General features: G+C 46.0%; 1 protein-coding gene across 1 annotated transcript in view; it reads right to left on the bottom strand.

The window, feature by feature from the left end:
* The window catches only part of LOC118796093 (glypican-5-like), a 114,419-nt gene that overhangs the window by 67,786 nt on the left and 31,410 nt on the right, over positions 1-15,223 (bottom strand). The window contains exons 4-6 of the mRNA XM_036554924.1: positions 3,512-3,669; positions 1,935-1,994; positions 703-831 (exon numbers count right to left, since the gene is read on the bottom strand). Coding sequence (XP_036410817.1) covers positions 703-831; positions 1,935-1,994; positions 3,512-3,669 — 347 coding nt within the window. The remainder of the gene's footprint in view (positions 1-702; positions 832-1,934; positions 1,995-3,511; positions 3,670-15,223) is intronic.

The raw sequence follows: 15,223 nt of genomic DNA, 5'->3' as shown, positions 1-15,223 counted from the left end.
GAGGCTTGCGTGGCACAGGCAGTCATGACTCTTCAGCGCACTCCCCACTCCCCCCCCCCCCCTTCCGCGCCCACTTCACTGTGTGATAAATGCCTCGTAACTCAGAGAGAGAAGAGCATTCTTCACTTGACACTTGCCACACATGCAAAGAGACAGAGACAGAGAGAGGGAGCACAACTCAGAAAAAAATGTAACTCTTGTTATTTTTTCCGCATCCAGAGTGGTGAATTTTTTTAACCCTTTCCTCATTCATGAACAAACAGCATAACAAATACCCTCAAATTTGGGGTGGTGTAGGGGATACGCAACATCCAGGCAGTTAAGACAGCTGCTGATCTTCAAAAGCAGAGAGAGCCCAGCTGTCACACTGTCAATCTTATTCCTTGGTGGGGAATTCTCCAATAATGACAGCAAGACTGGCTTTTAGAGAAGCATATGCGGGGCCTCTGAAGGCATATGGAGATTTTACTGACACGAGAGCATCTGCACAATCCAGCATCTCTGAGAAACGCTCTTTTGCAAAGGAGGCATTGCAGTAATTTATCAACTTGATGACATTTGGAGCAGTTGGACAATTCCAACTCGAATCGTAAACCCCCCTTGGATCCCCCCACCCAGAGCGGTTTAATGATGTAGACGCACTTCATCAGGATTCCGCTCCGTACCCCCCCCTTCCACCCCCCCACCGACCCCTCTCCTCACCTGGACGTCGGCACGACGTCGTCGCCGCTCCAGCAGTTGAAGTCGTCCACCACCGTCTCCCCCTCACACAGCAGGTCGGGCAGCCCGCCGAAGAAGGACTTGTAGTTCCGGATGTAGACCATTAGCTCCCTGAAACAGAGCAGGGGGGGCTGCTGTGAGGGGGGTGGGAGAGAAGGTGTTGAAGGGAGGGCCAGGGGTGCGGTCACAGGTCAGGGCAGACACGCCCTCCCTCACACCCCACAGCCTTCACCCTGACTCTCACCACGTGGGCGGGAGCTTTAGGTCAAAGGTCAGCATCATATATCCCTTACAGCAAACTGTAGAACAAGAATTTTCCCTAATTAACAAATATTCAATATTCCTGGCATATAGGGGAATATAAACGGTACATTAAATATTTCATGATCAAGTTACTACTTAATTGTTCAAAAAAGGGAATGTGAGCAGTGATGAAAATGAACTGATTACCACTAACAGAGGCATAATGCACGGCACACAAGACAAGCACAAATGCACAGAGAGCAAGCACAAATGAGAGAGGCCCAAAAACCAAGAGGATCAATAATCATTCATTTATTAAAACAGAGACTTTACCATATGAAATGATGTATGATGCACATGCAATTTCCCATCAATCAGTGACTAATAAATTGAAAACAATATAATATCATAATGTAAAACCAATCATCACTTGTTCAGTCAAGTTTGCCAATAGGAAAACTGGCATTGTAAATGCATGACTCTTCTATTGGCTGTTATAATAATGTTACTATAGCCAGAGAAGAGCAGGGCCAAAGCATGCAATAGTATCAAACAGGGTCATCTGGGGTCATAGTTAGCACCCCTTCAATCAATGTTTTTACAATGTAAACTTGTATGTTAAGTCTTAAAAACGGGCAGTCATTAGTACTGTACATTCTACAGAAATGTACACTGTAGCCAGACAACACTGAAGATCCTTAAAAGCTTTAGCTTGACAAAGAACACACACACACACAAGCACGCATTCGCACACACACACACTCACACACACAAACACACACACACACACACACACACACACACACACGCACGCACACGCACACATACATGCATACACACACACACACATGCACACGCACACGCACACATACACACACACGCACACAATCAGACAGAATTGTCACACTCTTCTCGTATATGACACTGCTGGTTACAGAGAAAGATAGAAAGGCGCTGGGATTCATGCTTACCTAGATATCTTTTTCAGACTTTTAGGTTTATCTTTCTTGGAGGGTTTCAGAGGTAAGGAGCTAGGGATGGTCAAACGCCACAGGGGAGAAGAAGGGGGGGGGGGGTTGTTGCAAGCAGGAGGGATGCAGGTGGGAGGGGGGAAATGAAGGGAGAAAGAAAGAGGGGGGGAAAAAACAACACAGGACGACAAAAAGAAGGGAACAAAAACAAAACGAAAAAACCAGTGAAATCACAACCCCTGGAAAAAAAATAGTCAATCATGCGCATGCAAGACAACACCGTCGCTGAGGCGGACCGAGGGAAGACAGCATGCATTGTCACACACGCAGGTGGCGGGCACACTGCCTCCTGTCTCCTCCCTCAGTCCGAGAACGGGCGACCTCAGCGTCATGTGATCGTCCTACTGTTCGTTCATAGACATGACATCACTAGATCAGCGGAAAAATTCTTTCAGACCAGCGGAAAACTATCCAATCAAGGCCGGCCCGCTGAATGGGAGTACACATGTATGTGGAACGTCGCGTGTCGTTTGAGAGTCACGGCATCCTTTCACGGCGGATAATGAAATGCTGTGAGACGACCTCATCTGATATGGAATCCGAGGCCTCACATACGTTTGACCTTCTCTTATAATGGGCAGAACCACTTTGGTGATTCAATCTCCACATATTCGTGACCCTCGCTTAACCTTTACATTTAACTGATTGTTGCAAGGCCAGACTGAGTGAAACGTGTAAACATTTCACTCAACTGAGTGAAATGTATTTCCATAAACACAATATGCATTTTGAACAGGCTGGTTGTCATCACTGAGTAGCATTTTACAATTGTTGCCAAACAAAACGAACTTTCCCTTCGGGCAAAACAAGATATTTAATTCTAATCTACACCATCCTATCAGCTTTAATCAATTCTGCTTTATTCTTTTTCTATTTGATTCCATTATGTTCAAATAAATTATTTTCTGCTGCACTCCACTGAAATAATTCCACTGCAGCGATGCTGTTGTATCTCTCTCTCTGTGCTGGCTGCCAGTCACACAGTGTGGTTAGGCTGAGTGAGGCTGCTAATGTTCTCAGGCAGTGTTGAGTGGCAGTGCCAGAACAGGCTGGCAAGCTGGCAGTGGGGGCCCGGGGCCCTCCGTGCCAGCGGGCGGTGACTTATAGGCGGGACCGGGCCTGAGAGTGACTGCTGCAGAGCGGGGCCGGCCAGGGGACAGGAGGTTGCGGATTTGAGCGTGGCGGATTAACCCAGGGCGGTCCTCTCTCCCTTCCCCTCCACGCTCCTGCCAGCTGCAGTGGGGTATGAGCGGGTCAGGGAAGGGAGGAGGGTACTCCAGCACGTGCCCGTCGGGCAGGAGTCCCCGAACTGAGCTCACTTAAAGCACAAGTTCAGCTCCCGGTTCGAATGCAATGTGGATGACAGTGGGATTTTATTCACATTAAGGTCTGGATCATACTGTAAGATCTTTGCTAATCATAAGCTCTTGGCCCTTAAAAGCAGAGGAACATATGACTCATGATAATGTTGTGTCTGTGAAGGCAGATCAAGGCAGGGTCACTGTTCCGAATCTTACCGCCTCAAGTGGGCCAGTCGGCCTAGAGGAGCTTCCGACGGTGGTGGAGACGGGGTCGCGGGGGTCAGAGAGGACGTCGGGGTCACGGGCGGAGTGACCGTTACCGAGGAGGGAGCGCTTGTTGCTGTCCCTGCGGGCTGTCCGCACACTTTATCCACCTGGACGGGGGGGGGGGGGGGTGGGGTTGGTGGAGGGGTAGAACACAGGAAGGCAAAGTCACACATCAACAGCAGCAGCAGTAAAATCAGAGCAAGTAAGGTCAATTTCAAACGCCGGTGCTACCTCTGGCCAAAACCCTCAACTCCCTACCGCAATTACAAAAAAAAAAAGAAAGAAAGAGAGTTTGAAATAGTATTCTTCCTGGAACTGAGTTCTGTCCTTGCAGGGGATTGTGGGTTTGGAGACAGCTTGCAAAATAGAACCCAGCATTTTCCATGCTATATTGATTCAATGCAGAAATAATAACAAACAGAGCTGTTGTTACTGCGAGCCACACAGTCATTATGATGCTGTCACTGAGCTGACAAGGACCAAGACACGCGCACACACGGATATAAAGTGCGCACACACACACACACACACACACACATACACTATATGGACAAAAGTATTTTGGACGCCTGACCATTACACCAAGAGGGACTGTAATGACATTGTATTCAAATACTTTAATATGGAGTTGGTCCTCCTTTTGCAGATATATCAGCTTCCACTCTTCTTGGAAGGCTTTCCACAGGATTTTGGAGTATTTCTGTGGGAATTTGTGCCCATTCATTCTGTAGAGTATTTATGAGGTCAGGCACTGATGTTGGACGAGAAGGCCTGGCTCGCAATCTCTGTTCCAGTTCATCCCAAAGGTGCTCGATGGGGTTGAGGTCAGGGCTCTGTGCGGGCCAGTCAAGTTCATCCACACCGAACTCATTAAACCATGTCTTGATAGTCCTTGCTTTGTGCACTGGGGCAGTCATGTTGGAATAGAAAAGGGCCTTCCCCAAACTGTTGCCACAAAGTTGGAAGCATAGCATTGTCCAAAATGTCTTGGTATGCTGAAGCATTAAGATTGCCCTTCACTGGAGATAAGGGGCCTAGCCCAAACCCTGAAAAACAGGTGTGGCCAAATACTTTTGTCCATATAGTGTATATCCAATAAGAAAAGAGCCACAACTCAAAAACCTCTCTTTCTGCCTGTACAATGCAGGTTACGTTTCATTCAAAAATACTCAAAAATAAAAGCTGTTGTGTATATATATATATATATATATATATATATATATATATATATATATATATATATATATATATATATATATATATAAAGCAAATTATATGTACATTTATTGTACATATAAGACAGCATAAAGCACCCACACACATTCTACAGTTGTCACAAAGATGTTCTGTGATTAAACCTTCTTTTTACAAATTTACAGCATGACATTTTATTTATGCCTATACACTGCCTACTGCCTACTGCCTAAACAGCACTGCACTTGTCATGCTACTATTCTTTGCCTGCTCTTTGCCTATCCATTTAACAGTGCCTGCATTAGTGGGTGGCAGAAGAGAGGGGGAGGACGTTGAGAGATTGAGAAAGTGAGAGCTTCACTGGAAGAGAGAGAAAGAAAGGGCACAGAGTTTCTGACTGATTGAGAGATAGAGAGATGGAAAAAGGACAGATTCCACCTGATTGAGAGAGAGGGAGACGGCAAGTGAGAGAGAGTGAGAGAAGGACACAGAGATTCTTACTGACTGAAAGAGAGAAGGAAAGAGGGGAGTGATCGCTGAATAGAGAGGCAGGTGGGGAAAAAAAGGAAGAGTTACAGCCCGCAGTATCAGGGGTGGAATCTAATCCCCTGCCAGCAGCTATAAAGTCCCCCTAACGAGATGAGCACAATCAGACCTCCTTAATGATGATCAGTATATACACTGAGGTATCGACCCGCCCTGAGTGCCGCACTGAGCCCACGCTAATTAAAGGCCTGGCAGCTAATGAAAAAGGCTAACGTTCCCTCCCGCGAAATCAATGCCGTCTCATAGGCTTAAAAGCACTTCGGGTTATTAAGTGGCCTTAAATCTGGCTGAGTCTTTCAAATGAATACATGCACAGGACAAACTGAATGAAGCACACAGCAACAATCAGTAAGTGCCTTTGTGTACTTGTGTGTGTGTGTGTGTGTGTGTGCGCAGTATTTTAGCCAATTTGAATATGAATCACCAAACCTGACACTATTACTGCCTTTGTTTTGGGCTGTAGTAAGGCCCCTCGCTGACTGACTTAAGTAAGCAGCTCCTGCAGTGACCACATTTTACCACAGGAGGCACTGCAGGGAGAACAGTGTCTGTTCTGTTCCAGTTTATACTCTTGGGGTAGAGGTTAGGGGAGGTTCCTAACATGTGGGGTAGGGGTTAGAGCACTGGATCCGAGTTTAAGGTGGAACACTGCCACAATACTCTTAAACAAGGTATTTGTTGGACTCTTAAAAATCGGAAGAAACACGTAAGTTGGGATCATTCTATGTCGCTAAGGGTGTCTTTTAAATAGACAACACAATGTGCAACAACTCCCAGATGCAGAACTAAGCACTGTTAATGCGAAACATGACCCGTTTCCTCGCAGTGCGTTTGTGGTTTCTGGTTAGCAGGTGGGTCCTTTTGATTAGCGGACCCAGCCCTCTGACTCAAACGCTCCGCTGCCTCTGAAGCGAGCGCGTTGGCGGAGGTGTAAACGTTTCCACATTGGGCCGACGGGCGGGCCATATTGATTGGGCGAAGCCATTCCGCAGCTCTGCCGTGTTTACTTAAAGAGCGCCTCGGTTTCCTCCAGTAATGGCTTCCTAATTCATTAAAGCTATATGTGGCAACTTCAAAGCCATACTAAGCATGGATGTTTTAATCTCACTCCTGGGGCAGGAGGGGTGTTGGGGGACATTTATGGATGCTGCTGGCGAACAAACAATGGAATGCATAAACAGACGTCACTGCCATGCACCACAGACAGAAAAAAAACGCATAGAGAGGGAATAGGGGTGGGAGGGGAAGGGGTTCCGAAACAGCTGCTGAAAAAAAACCCCTACAACAATTACTGAACCGCAGGTTGTCAGAACTCATATGCTAAAAAGTTAAAAATAACTTCACCCTGCCAATGTGGAAGCCCATTCTTCAAGCAGTATGAGGGTCCTAAAAAATGATGGGAGTTTGTGTGCCCCCACCAATCATGTGATGTAAAGCACTCAAGCGTCAGGAGAATGACCTCGCAATGAGGACCAATCAATCCGTTTTTGACAGTTGCTTGTCAAACTGTGTTCCAATCAGCTTTCCATAAAGCCATACGGACAAAACAGATTTTTTTTGGAGAAGAAGAGGGATCATTGTTCTGCAGTCTGAGGGGAGAGAGGGAGGATAGAAGAGGTAAACATTACGAAACCTTTCGGAGATGAATGGTATGAGGTCTGAATGGTATGCGGACTGCAAGACACACTCCGGACTGGCCCACTTTGGTAAACGGGCTGAGAGGAGCGGGTCTGTGAAGTCCTTCCAAGTGGATGAGGCGGCCGTTTGCGTTATGAATTTACGGCCTGCTCTGAGCTGTGACTGAGCAGAAAGGACACGGGAAAGCCAAGGGAGACTGGCTCCGCAGGGACATCGCACGCCTCCTGCGGCCTGCGTTCACTTTCACCTCAAACCGCGCAAAACTGCAATTTCTGGGGAGCAGAAATACACAGGATGTATGATTTGGCACCGCAATGCCTCCGTTTATGCATTAACCTTAGTCATCGCTGGACTCGTAAAAAGTTTTTTTTTTTTTTAAACGTGGCTTCTTTTATCAGGTCGAAGCAGCGATGAGAAGGAGTACAAGTCTGAAAGGCAGATCTTTCCGACTGCCCTGGTCTGAGAGGGGTCTGTTTAATAGCAGCCAAACAGCCAGACTTGTAAAGTCACACACACTTCGCCTTCCTCTCCCCGTGTTGTTGTTTTTTTTTTTAACTTTAATAAAAAAAATGGAAAAAGGTCTTATCACTCATAGACTCACTTTCCTTGCCGGTCGTGCGAGCTTTACTGCAATGCTTGTAAAACGGGTTGTTTTTCTTGGTGTGAAACACCCTCTGGAAGCTGTAAGGTGAGGTAATCTGCATGTTATAATTCTTTTTCACAGACTTCTGGGGAATACTGTGAGGGGGTGCCCTCCCCCCTCCCCCCTCCCCAGAATGCTACCTTTTCTCTATATGTCTTTCTCTGTCTTTCCACACTCGCTACACCCATCTCTCACTCACTGTACCTATCACTGTACCCACATCACAAGATCATCAATTTCAAAAGTTCTATGTAGCACATAGTCTACTTTCCATATCCAAGATGACTTATAGACCTTACATTTTTCACCTTACATCCAGCTCCCCCTGGATTTGAACCTGCAGCTCCCTCTAAATGTTGCTCCACAATGCTTCCCAATGTGCATATTTTAGCCCTTTAATCTTGTTCCCCTTTCTCAACAGAGGTGCTCTCACTGTGACACATTCTTTCTTCTACTTTTAAAAATGACCTTCACACTTCTGATGCACAGATAACAACACCCAAGCCTTCATCCAGCTCCAAATTTAATGCCTGTCTTCTTCCTATTCCTTCAGGACTTCAACTGCTGCTCATCCTTCTCAGCCAGGCTTTTGGGTCTACCAGCCCTGGGTTTTTCAATTACAGACAATGTGTCTGTGCACTGGCAATGTGGCTGATTATGCTTTGGATTCCGTATCTTGAACATAGAGCTACTTGGTCAATGTTTTCCCTCCTATTTGCAGTATTGTAATCATATACCAATCATCATATCCATCCAAGAGAAGATGTGTGTGTGTGTGTGTGTACATATATACACAGTATAGTCACTCCTGAATGTGAATATATATGTAATATTTTATTTATTGTTCAATCTTTTTTCTTCATGGCTGTGCACGTCTCTCCTCTCCTCTCCCTCTCTCTCTAGAACATTCCTGGTTCAGACAGATGGGCTCCGCTGCAGGCGCTGGGCCTGCCATAGACTGGCCTGGGGGGGGCAGAGCGAGCAGCAGGCAGGCAGCACAGTGCTGCAGGGGCCGCTGGTATTAATAACCGGGGGGCAATTGCAGGGCTGGAATTCCTCAGACACCCCGGCTCACGGAGCGGGGGGTGTCAGAGAGAGCCGGGGTGCTTCTGGATACGGATCAATCCGGGCCCGGTGCCACGGCCTGGAGCCCTGACAGGCTCATACAGCTACCCAACACTCCGCAAACCCAGGGGCCACTGAGCACACTGCATCCTTCAGCACTAACAGTTACCGCACGTGAGCCATAAACATCAGAGACAGTGAAAAACTTGTAAACCCCATGCTAACTGCGATGAACTGCTCAACACAGTGCACCCCTAGGCTGGCTGACCTTTGCAAACGAACACATTACACCATGGCCATCATAATAAGTGTGCAACAATAATTGGGCAGATACGTTTGGATGAAGGTGAAGGTGATTTAACACACTTCAGACCTGAGCACTGAGAGTGATTAACACATCTCAGAAGCGAATGCCAGCCAATATTTAAAAACCACCAACCAGAACACTACCAATTATTAACACCTCTCAGAGCTGCATTTTGATAAATATTGCTTCAGACCTGAACACTAACAATGATTACCACACTTCAGACTCCAACTATGATCTCAGCACATCTAAGCCCTGGACGCTGAATGATGAAGCTTGATCACAGCTCCCAGTGGTCCACAGGAAACACATCAGTCCAGTCTTCTTGCTCTATCCTTCAAATACTCAAATACTTTATATCCTACATAAGCATTTACCCCACAACCGAGAGAAGGTAACAGAGAGGGACAGAGGGAAAGAAATAGCAATTGTGCTATACAGGTATCATACTTTTAGCCATACATGGTGACAGAAGGTCTCCAACGTCTTATTTTAGAATTAACTTACAGCTCTTTTCCCTCTCAGCCAAACAAACAGCTTCGCTGTTCCAACAGACAAGGATATAAAAAGATAAAACACGGCCAGTGCATCTTAAAAATATTTATAGCCAAATAAATCCTGCTTTTTATCCCATCACAAAGACGTCTCCTGGATTGTGAAATGTACACCAGTGACAGGCAGAACAGCCAAAAAGGACTCTTTGAACCATATTTATCTTTTGTCTTATCCTTCTAGTCCTCATAACATCCCCAGAAATGGCTTGGCATGTGTGTGGGGGTAAGCGTGGGTGTGTGTGTGGCGTGTGTTTGGCTAAGTCCCTATTAACATTTGTTCTATGTGTTTCAGTGAGCTTTTTTTGTGTGTGGGAGCATGCAAGTGAAGGTAATGGATATAACAAGATGCATCACCATCTATTGTTCTGAACACCAGGGCATCTCTGGCCCTTTAAACAGAGTGAGTCAAACACAGTAAGATGATTAGAAATCAGTAGGGTGTCCATGCAAAACAAATAACTATTTAAAATATTAAAAACAAAACGGCAAAAGATGACCTTGGCCACAGCGTGATTCTCAGCACAAACAAAAGCTCTGAAAACAAAGGCCCAACTAGCTTTATGTAATGTCTTCCACACCCGCCTGAGAATTAGTCCATCTGTGGACTGACTGACGGTACAGAGAGTAATGTAATGCACCTGTTCAAACGCTCGTCAGTCAATCGATCAGTTAATTAACCCTCGCTGATAATTCGAGCAGAAGGGCCCGGCGCTGGGTTCAGCTACGGAATGCATGCGGTTTGGTCCAATACTTGTCCATTGTTATTCTTCCTGTTACATCTCAGGCATTCCATTTCCAACATTCCGTTTCTGATTGACCGATAATTGAGCACCGCGTGCCTCTGAAAAACAAACCACGCCAAGACCGCATTTCTGAGAGCTTCCAATAGCTGTTAGCTTCGCTAATTCCAGCGGGTCTTCTTGCAGATCGCGTTTCTACTTGCGGCCAGCAAACAGGTGTATGAGTGTGTGTGTGCGTGTGAGGTTCCCTCCGTCATTCATAGCATGTGTTTATCCATCATCACTTCTTGGTGTGTCCATCGTGTGAGTGTGTGTGTGTGTGCCTGATAATCATTGTCCTTCTGCATGTTATAGGGCATCAGCCAGCACCATTATAGGGCATCCACACTTAACACAGCATTCATGAGCATTTGTTTGTGTGTCTGACAATCATGGTCATTGTATACGTCCACTCCTGGCAATCCAAGTGTGTGTTCATGTGTGTGTGTATTCACATGTGCGTGAGTGAGAGAGAGAAAGACAGAGAGATAGAGGATGTCACTCCATGTATGGGCCAAAGCGGGGCAAAGTTCGAGAGAATCTTCCTGCTGGTGTCTGAGCATGTCTTCTCTCAGGGAGTATTCCCTTACAGTGACCAGTGGTGGTCCATTAGGGAGGTTTATTTGTCCAAGGATTAGCCTCAGAGGCAGACAAACTTTCTCAGAGCTCTTACGGCCCCTGTGCTGCACTGCATTGTGGGTAAAGGGTCTCTCCAGCCAGCACGAACCCTTTGTCCACTGCTGGATTTGCATTCTTCACGCTGAGTTGCACCACCACCCCCCCCCCCCTTTCCACAGCCAAAAGATTCAGCACCTCTCATGCAGTCATAAATCTCTCATACATCCATACAACTCTCACACACTCACAAATCCCTCCCACACTCACACAGCTCTAACACACTCAGAAAAGCCAGACACTCTCACACCCTGTCCTACAGCTGTCACACACTTGTACCACTCAAATACATACACACACACACACACCCAACAGACACACACACACATTGTATATATATATATATATATATATATATTCACTCTCATAAAACTCTTACATAGTTTTATGAGTAGATGCTCACGTGCACAGACTTTAAGACTTATCAACAGCACCAGATCGCAGCAAATTCTCTCGGCCCCTGTTACTGAACAATCGTCCTCCCGTCAAGACAATACACTGGTAACCACAGTCTGACCAAAATTGACCAAGAGGCACTAAATCATTAAGAGTGCATTAGCATCAAATGGTTAGCTTGGCTGCGTTTTTGTTTACCTCGGCGACAATGCTGGCAGGGACCGATGGGAACGCTTGGGCCAAGACATTTTTCAGCCACGATGAGAAGCTTTAAGTGGGTATACATCGTTCCTCAAGGCCACTTCACATTATTTTAGTGGGGTTACACGGTTCCAGCAGTTATTTCTCTATTCATCTTTTTAAGATTGAATCCAGGAGCGTAACCTACCTTTTTCTAGCCTGACTGTGTGCTGCAATATTACTGTAATGTTGCCAATGTACACTTTTGGTCGAATAAATCACGCAATGTAGAAATCAATGCAAGTGCTCAGCTGACACCCTTATGATGTGTATTTACGTGCAAGTAAAAGAGGGAGCTTTGAACTTTGACCTTTTGCCTTAAATAAATCTATAGTGCGGCAAATTTATTAGCAATACCATTCTGCACCGCGGTGCAGGGCGACGATTTATTACCGCACTTGCATATGCGTTCGCTGAGAGCGTTCGTCATTGTGATAAAGTGGTTTACAAAGGAACAGTGTGAAATAGGCTAAGCGTTCGGAGGGAACACTTCAGATTCCAGTACAAACAGAGACGCTGCCTCAGAGCGAAGACACGCCCCAGGGTTCATGTCGATGAAGACGACCGAAATCTTGCTCTCTTCAAAGCTGGGTGTGTTTTGCCGTCTGCTGTCATTGATGCACCGCAGACAGGAAAGGCAAAACCAGTGGAAAACCGCAAGATGCGGCCTTGATCAGACAGCCATGAGCAATGATGCTGAGTGCAGGGGCAGCCCCTCCTTTAATAGCATAGGAATGAGAGAGAGAGGGAGTGGTTTCCATGCTTTCATATCCTTTGTAATTTTGTAATAAACAGAAGTATGATTCAAAAGAAAAAAAAAATACAGGGGCTTTATTCAGATTTGCTTTCTTGAATGAAAAATATCAACGAATGAAAAATATCAACCCTACCAAAATGGGACAGGGCTGTAGGCACGTGTTTTTCAAGCGTCCTTTTCTCAACACCACAATTTTATTCATAACTCAATCAAAATTTTGCACAGCCTGCACTGATATGCAGAAAATAATTCCTACAGACTTCTGTGAGGTTCATGTGGATATTTTTATAGCCATCATCTGACCAGTGGAGGTCAAAGATACTGAAATTTACCAAAAAAGTGCCTGCAGTGTGGAGACAGCTCACTAACTTTAGCCATGATGAAGGCTGGTGATGGATTGCCTCTGTGAGTAATCTACTTTTATACCCAGTGCTAATACAGGTTGTTGGAAGCTTCTATTAAGTTCCAGAAGCTTCCTGTGAATGGCCAGACCACCGAACAGAGGATGTTTTCAAGGGTTTTCTCAGATGATAATAAGGGGTAGTAATAAGTTTATCATTATTTTAGTTTGTTTTTGTCATTATTGTTGTTTTTGGAAAGACCCACTATTCATTTCATGCTGCACTGGGCTTTTAGTATTAAAAATATTCCTGTTTTCAGTTTATTCACATTGTCTCTTATTGTTCAATTAAAAAACAATCCACTGTATTTTGTTCTGTTTGTTCATATTAAACAAGGTGGTGAAGAGTTATGGAGAGTGCTGTACACTCCCACATTCATGACTCATTGTGTTCCTGGAAGCAGCATCATTTCGAGCCGAATCCCGTTTTCCCACAAAAGCAATTTTCTAAATGGAAATTATAATTTCAATCACAGAATAGAAACGCGATGAATGCCTCACAGATCAGCGTAGGTAAATATGGGATTACACAGATGAGTCATAAAATATTAATTCCGTATAATTTTGGTGTATTTAAATATGCTTAGACGTCTGAAATGCAGTATAATTATGCAGTATTGTGACACACGCTGTGTGAAGGGTTCGGGAATGCTGGGATATGCAGAGCAGCAGGATGTTAATCATAGCCTTCTGTAGAGCATTTATTCAGAGTGAGGGAGACAGCGGGCAGGCAGACACACACACACAATGGATGCATTTATAAAATAAAACCTGCTTGAGCATTACCCTGTAAGAGCCCCAATAAAAGAAGTGTTGTAAAACCAGAACGTCTGTGTCATACAACAATTTATGACAACATTTTCATACGTGTTGTTAACACAGACCATTGTGAAATGGAGAATGCCTTTATATACTGCACATATACAGTTCTCTGTATATGTATTCATACTCATGATTACAATGCATTCACCCCCTGGTTAAATGAAAACAAAAAACGTTATATGATTTTTGGGTATGTAAATACTATTGTCCTTATATGTCGAACTGATAGTTTCCCAAATGATACCACAACCAAATATACGCTTTCCCATAGATGTTGTTGTGACTCCACCCCCCACCCCCAACACCCCACTGGTTGTTCCGCCAGCCAAGGCCTGTGGTTTGGATGCTCCTTGCGCGTTTCCTGAAAGATGCCTTTCAGGCTCTCATTTCCCATAAACCCCTCTGTCACGACGCGCTGATTTACGGTCTTCTTCCCGTCTCCGCGTCCTCGCCTCGCATGCGGCTGCCGGGTCCCCTTCCCAGCGGCCGACTAAACGGCCGCCTGACCCCCGTTAGTGCCATATTGTTCTCCCTCCGCTTCCCTTATGACACAAATGAACTGAACAGCAATTACAGCAATACCCCTCCCCTTATAACCCACTATTAATAGACAGAGGCCTGAGTGTATACAAAAAAAAAAATCTGTATATAACAGTGCCTAATTTCCCCTCTGTAATTGTTGTTTACCATGATCTAAGCCTGTGCATGGGATTTCAAAGGAGGCTAAAAAAAATATTATTTCGAGAACCGACCTTTCGGATGACAAATGACATATCCGGACTGGTTGTAAACAAATTCATAAAAATGATTAACGCCAGCAAGGGCGGATCGCGAACTGCTGGAATACTACTGGATACTTGGCCTGGAGGAAAAGAAGGCTCATTCACGGCAAACTCAGAGAGGCAGGAGAGGGGGGTTGAGAAGACCCGTCCCAGAGTTATAACCTGCGCAGTCTCGGGACGGGCGCGCGTCTATTCAGACAGGACGAGGGGGGGAAATATCAGCTTTGCAGATGGTGAGGCACCCGCCACGGCCTTGTAATGCCGCAGAAGGGGCTACGCCTCGGCGGGGACCGCGGAGGTCGACGCTCGAGGGCAGCTGTCGGCAGCGGGCATCGCACCAGAGCGCCTGAGCTTCTTGAAAAGCCCTGCGCGAGGCACACGGTGTCCGGCGGGGCGGCGCGGCGGGATTCGACACCGCGGTGAGGGGAGCTATATTTGTCCCGATGGGGGGGTCTGGACTTGTGTCCTGCGGGCGTGTTGGGACCTGTCCCAGCCATACCAGACAGGGGGGGTCATGGGGGGGGGCGGGAAGTGGGGGGGGAGGTGGGCTGAAACAGATCGACTCACATGTGGGTTGCTCAGACAACAGGGTTGGTAAATAGAGTGAACGTAGCCACCAGGTGCCTGATTCCCCCCCACCCCAGCATCTGACAGCATTGATTAACAATTGCTTCGACTGCACATCTTCGGTCTGTGAATCTCAGTTCTCTTGAGACGCCTCAAAAATTCCTTCCCGAAAACGTTCAATAAGAGAATGGCTCTCTGTCCTGTACAACACCAGAATTTCCCTCCAACAGAAGCTGCAAACCTTTGGCCTTCCAAACTTCATTTATATTTTATGCAATGCAGGTTTGACTGGAGAT

The sequence above is a fragment of the Megalops cyprinoides genome, chromosome 20, assembly GCF_013368585.1.
Source record: "Megalops cyprinoides isolate fMegCyp1 chromosome 20, fMegCyp1.pri, whole genome shotgun sequence".
NCBI classification, from domain to species: domain Eukaryota; kingdom Metazoa; phylum Chordata; class Actinopteri; order Elopiformes; family Megalopidae; genus Megalops; species Megalops cyprinoides.
Note: the sequence above shows the minus strand (reverse complement) of the source record. Positions and strands in the feature narration are given on the sequence as shown.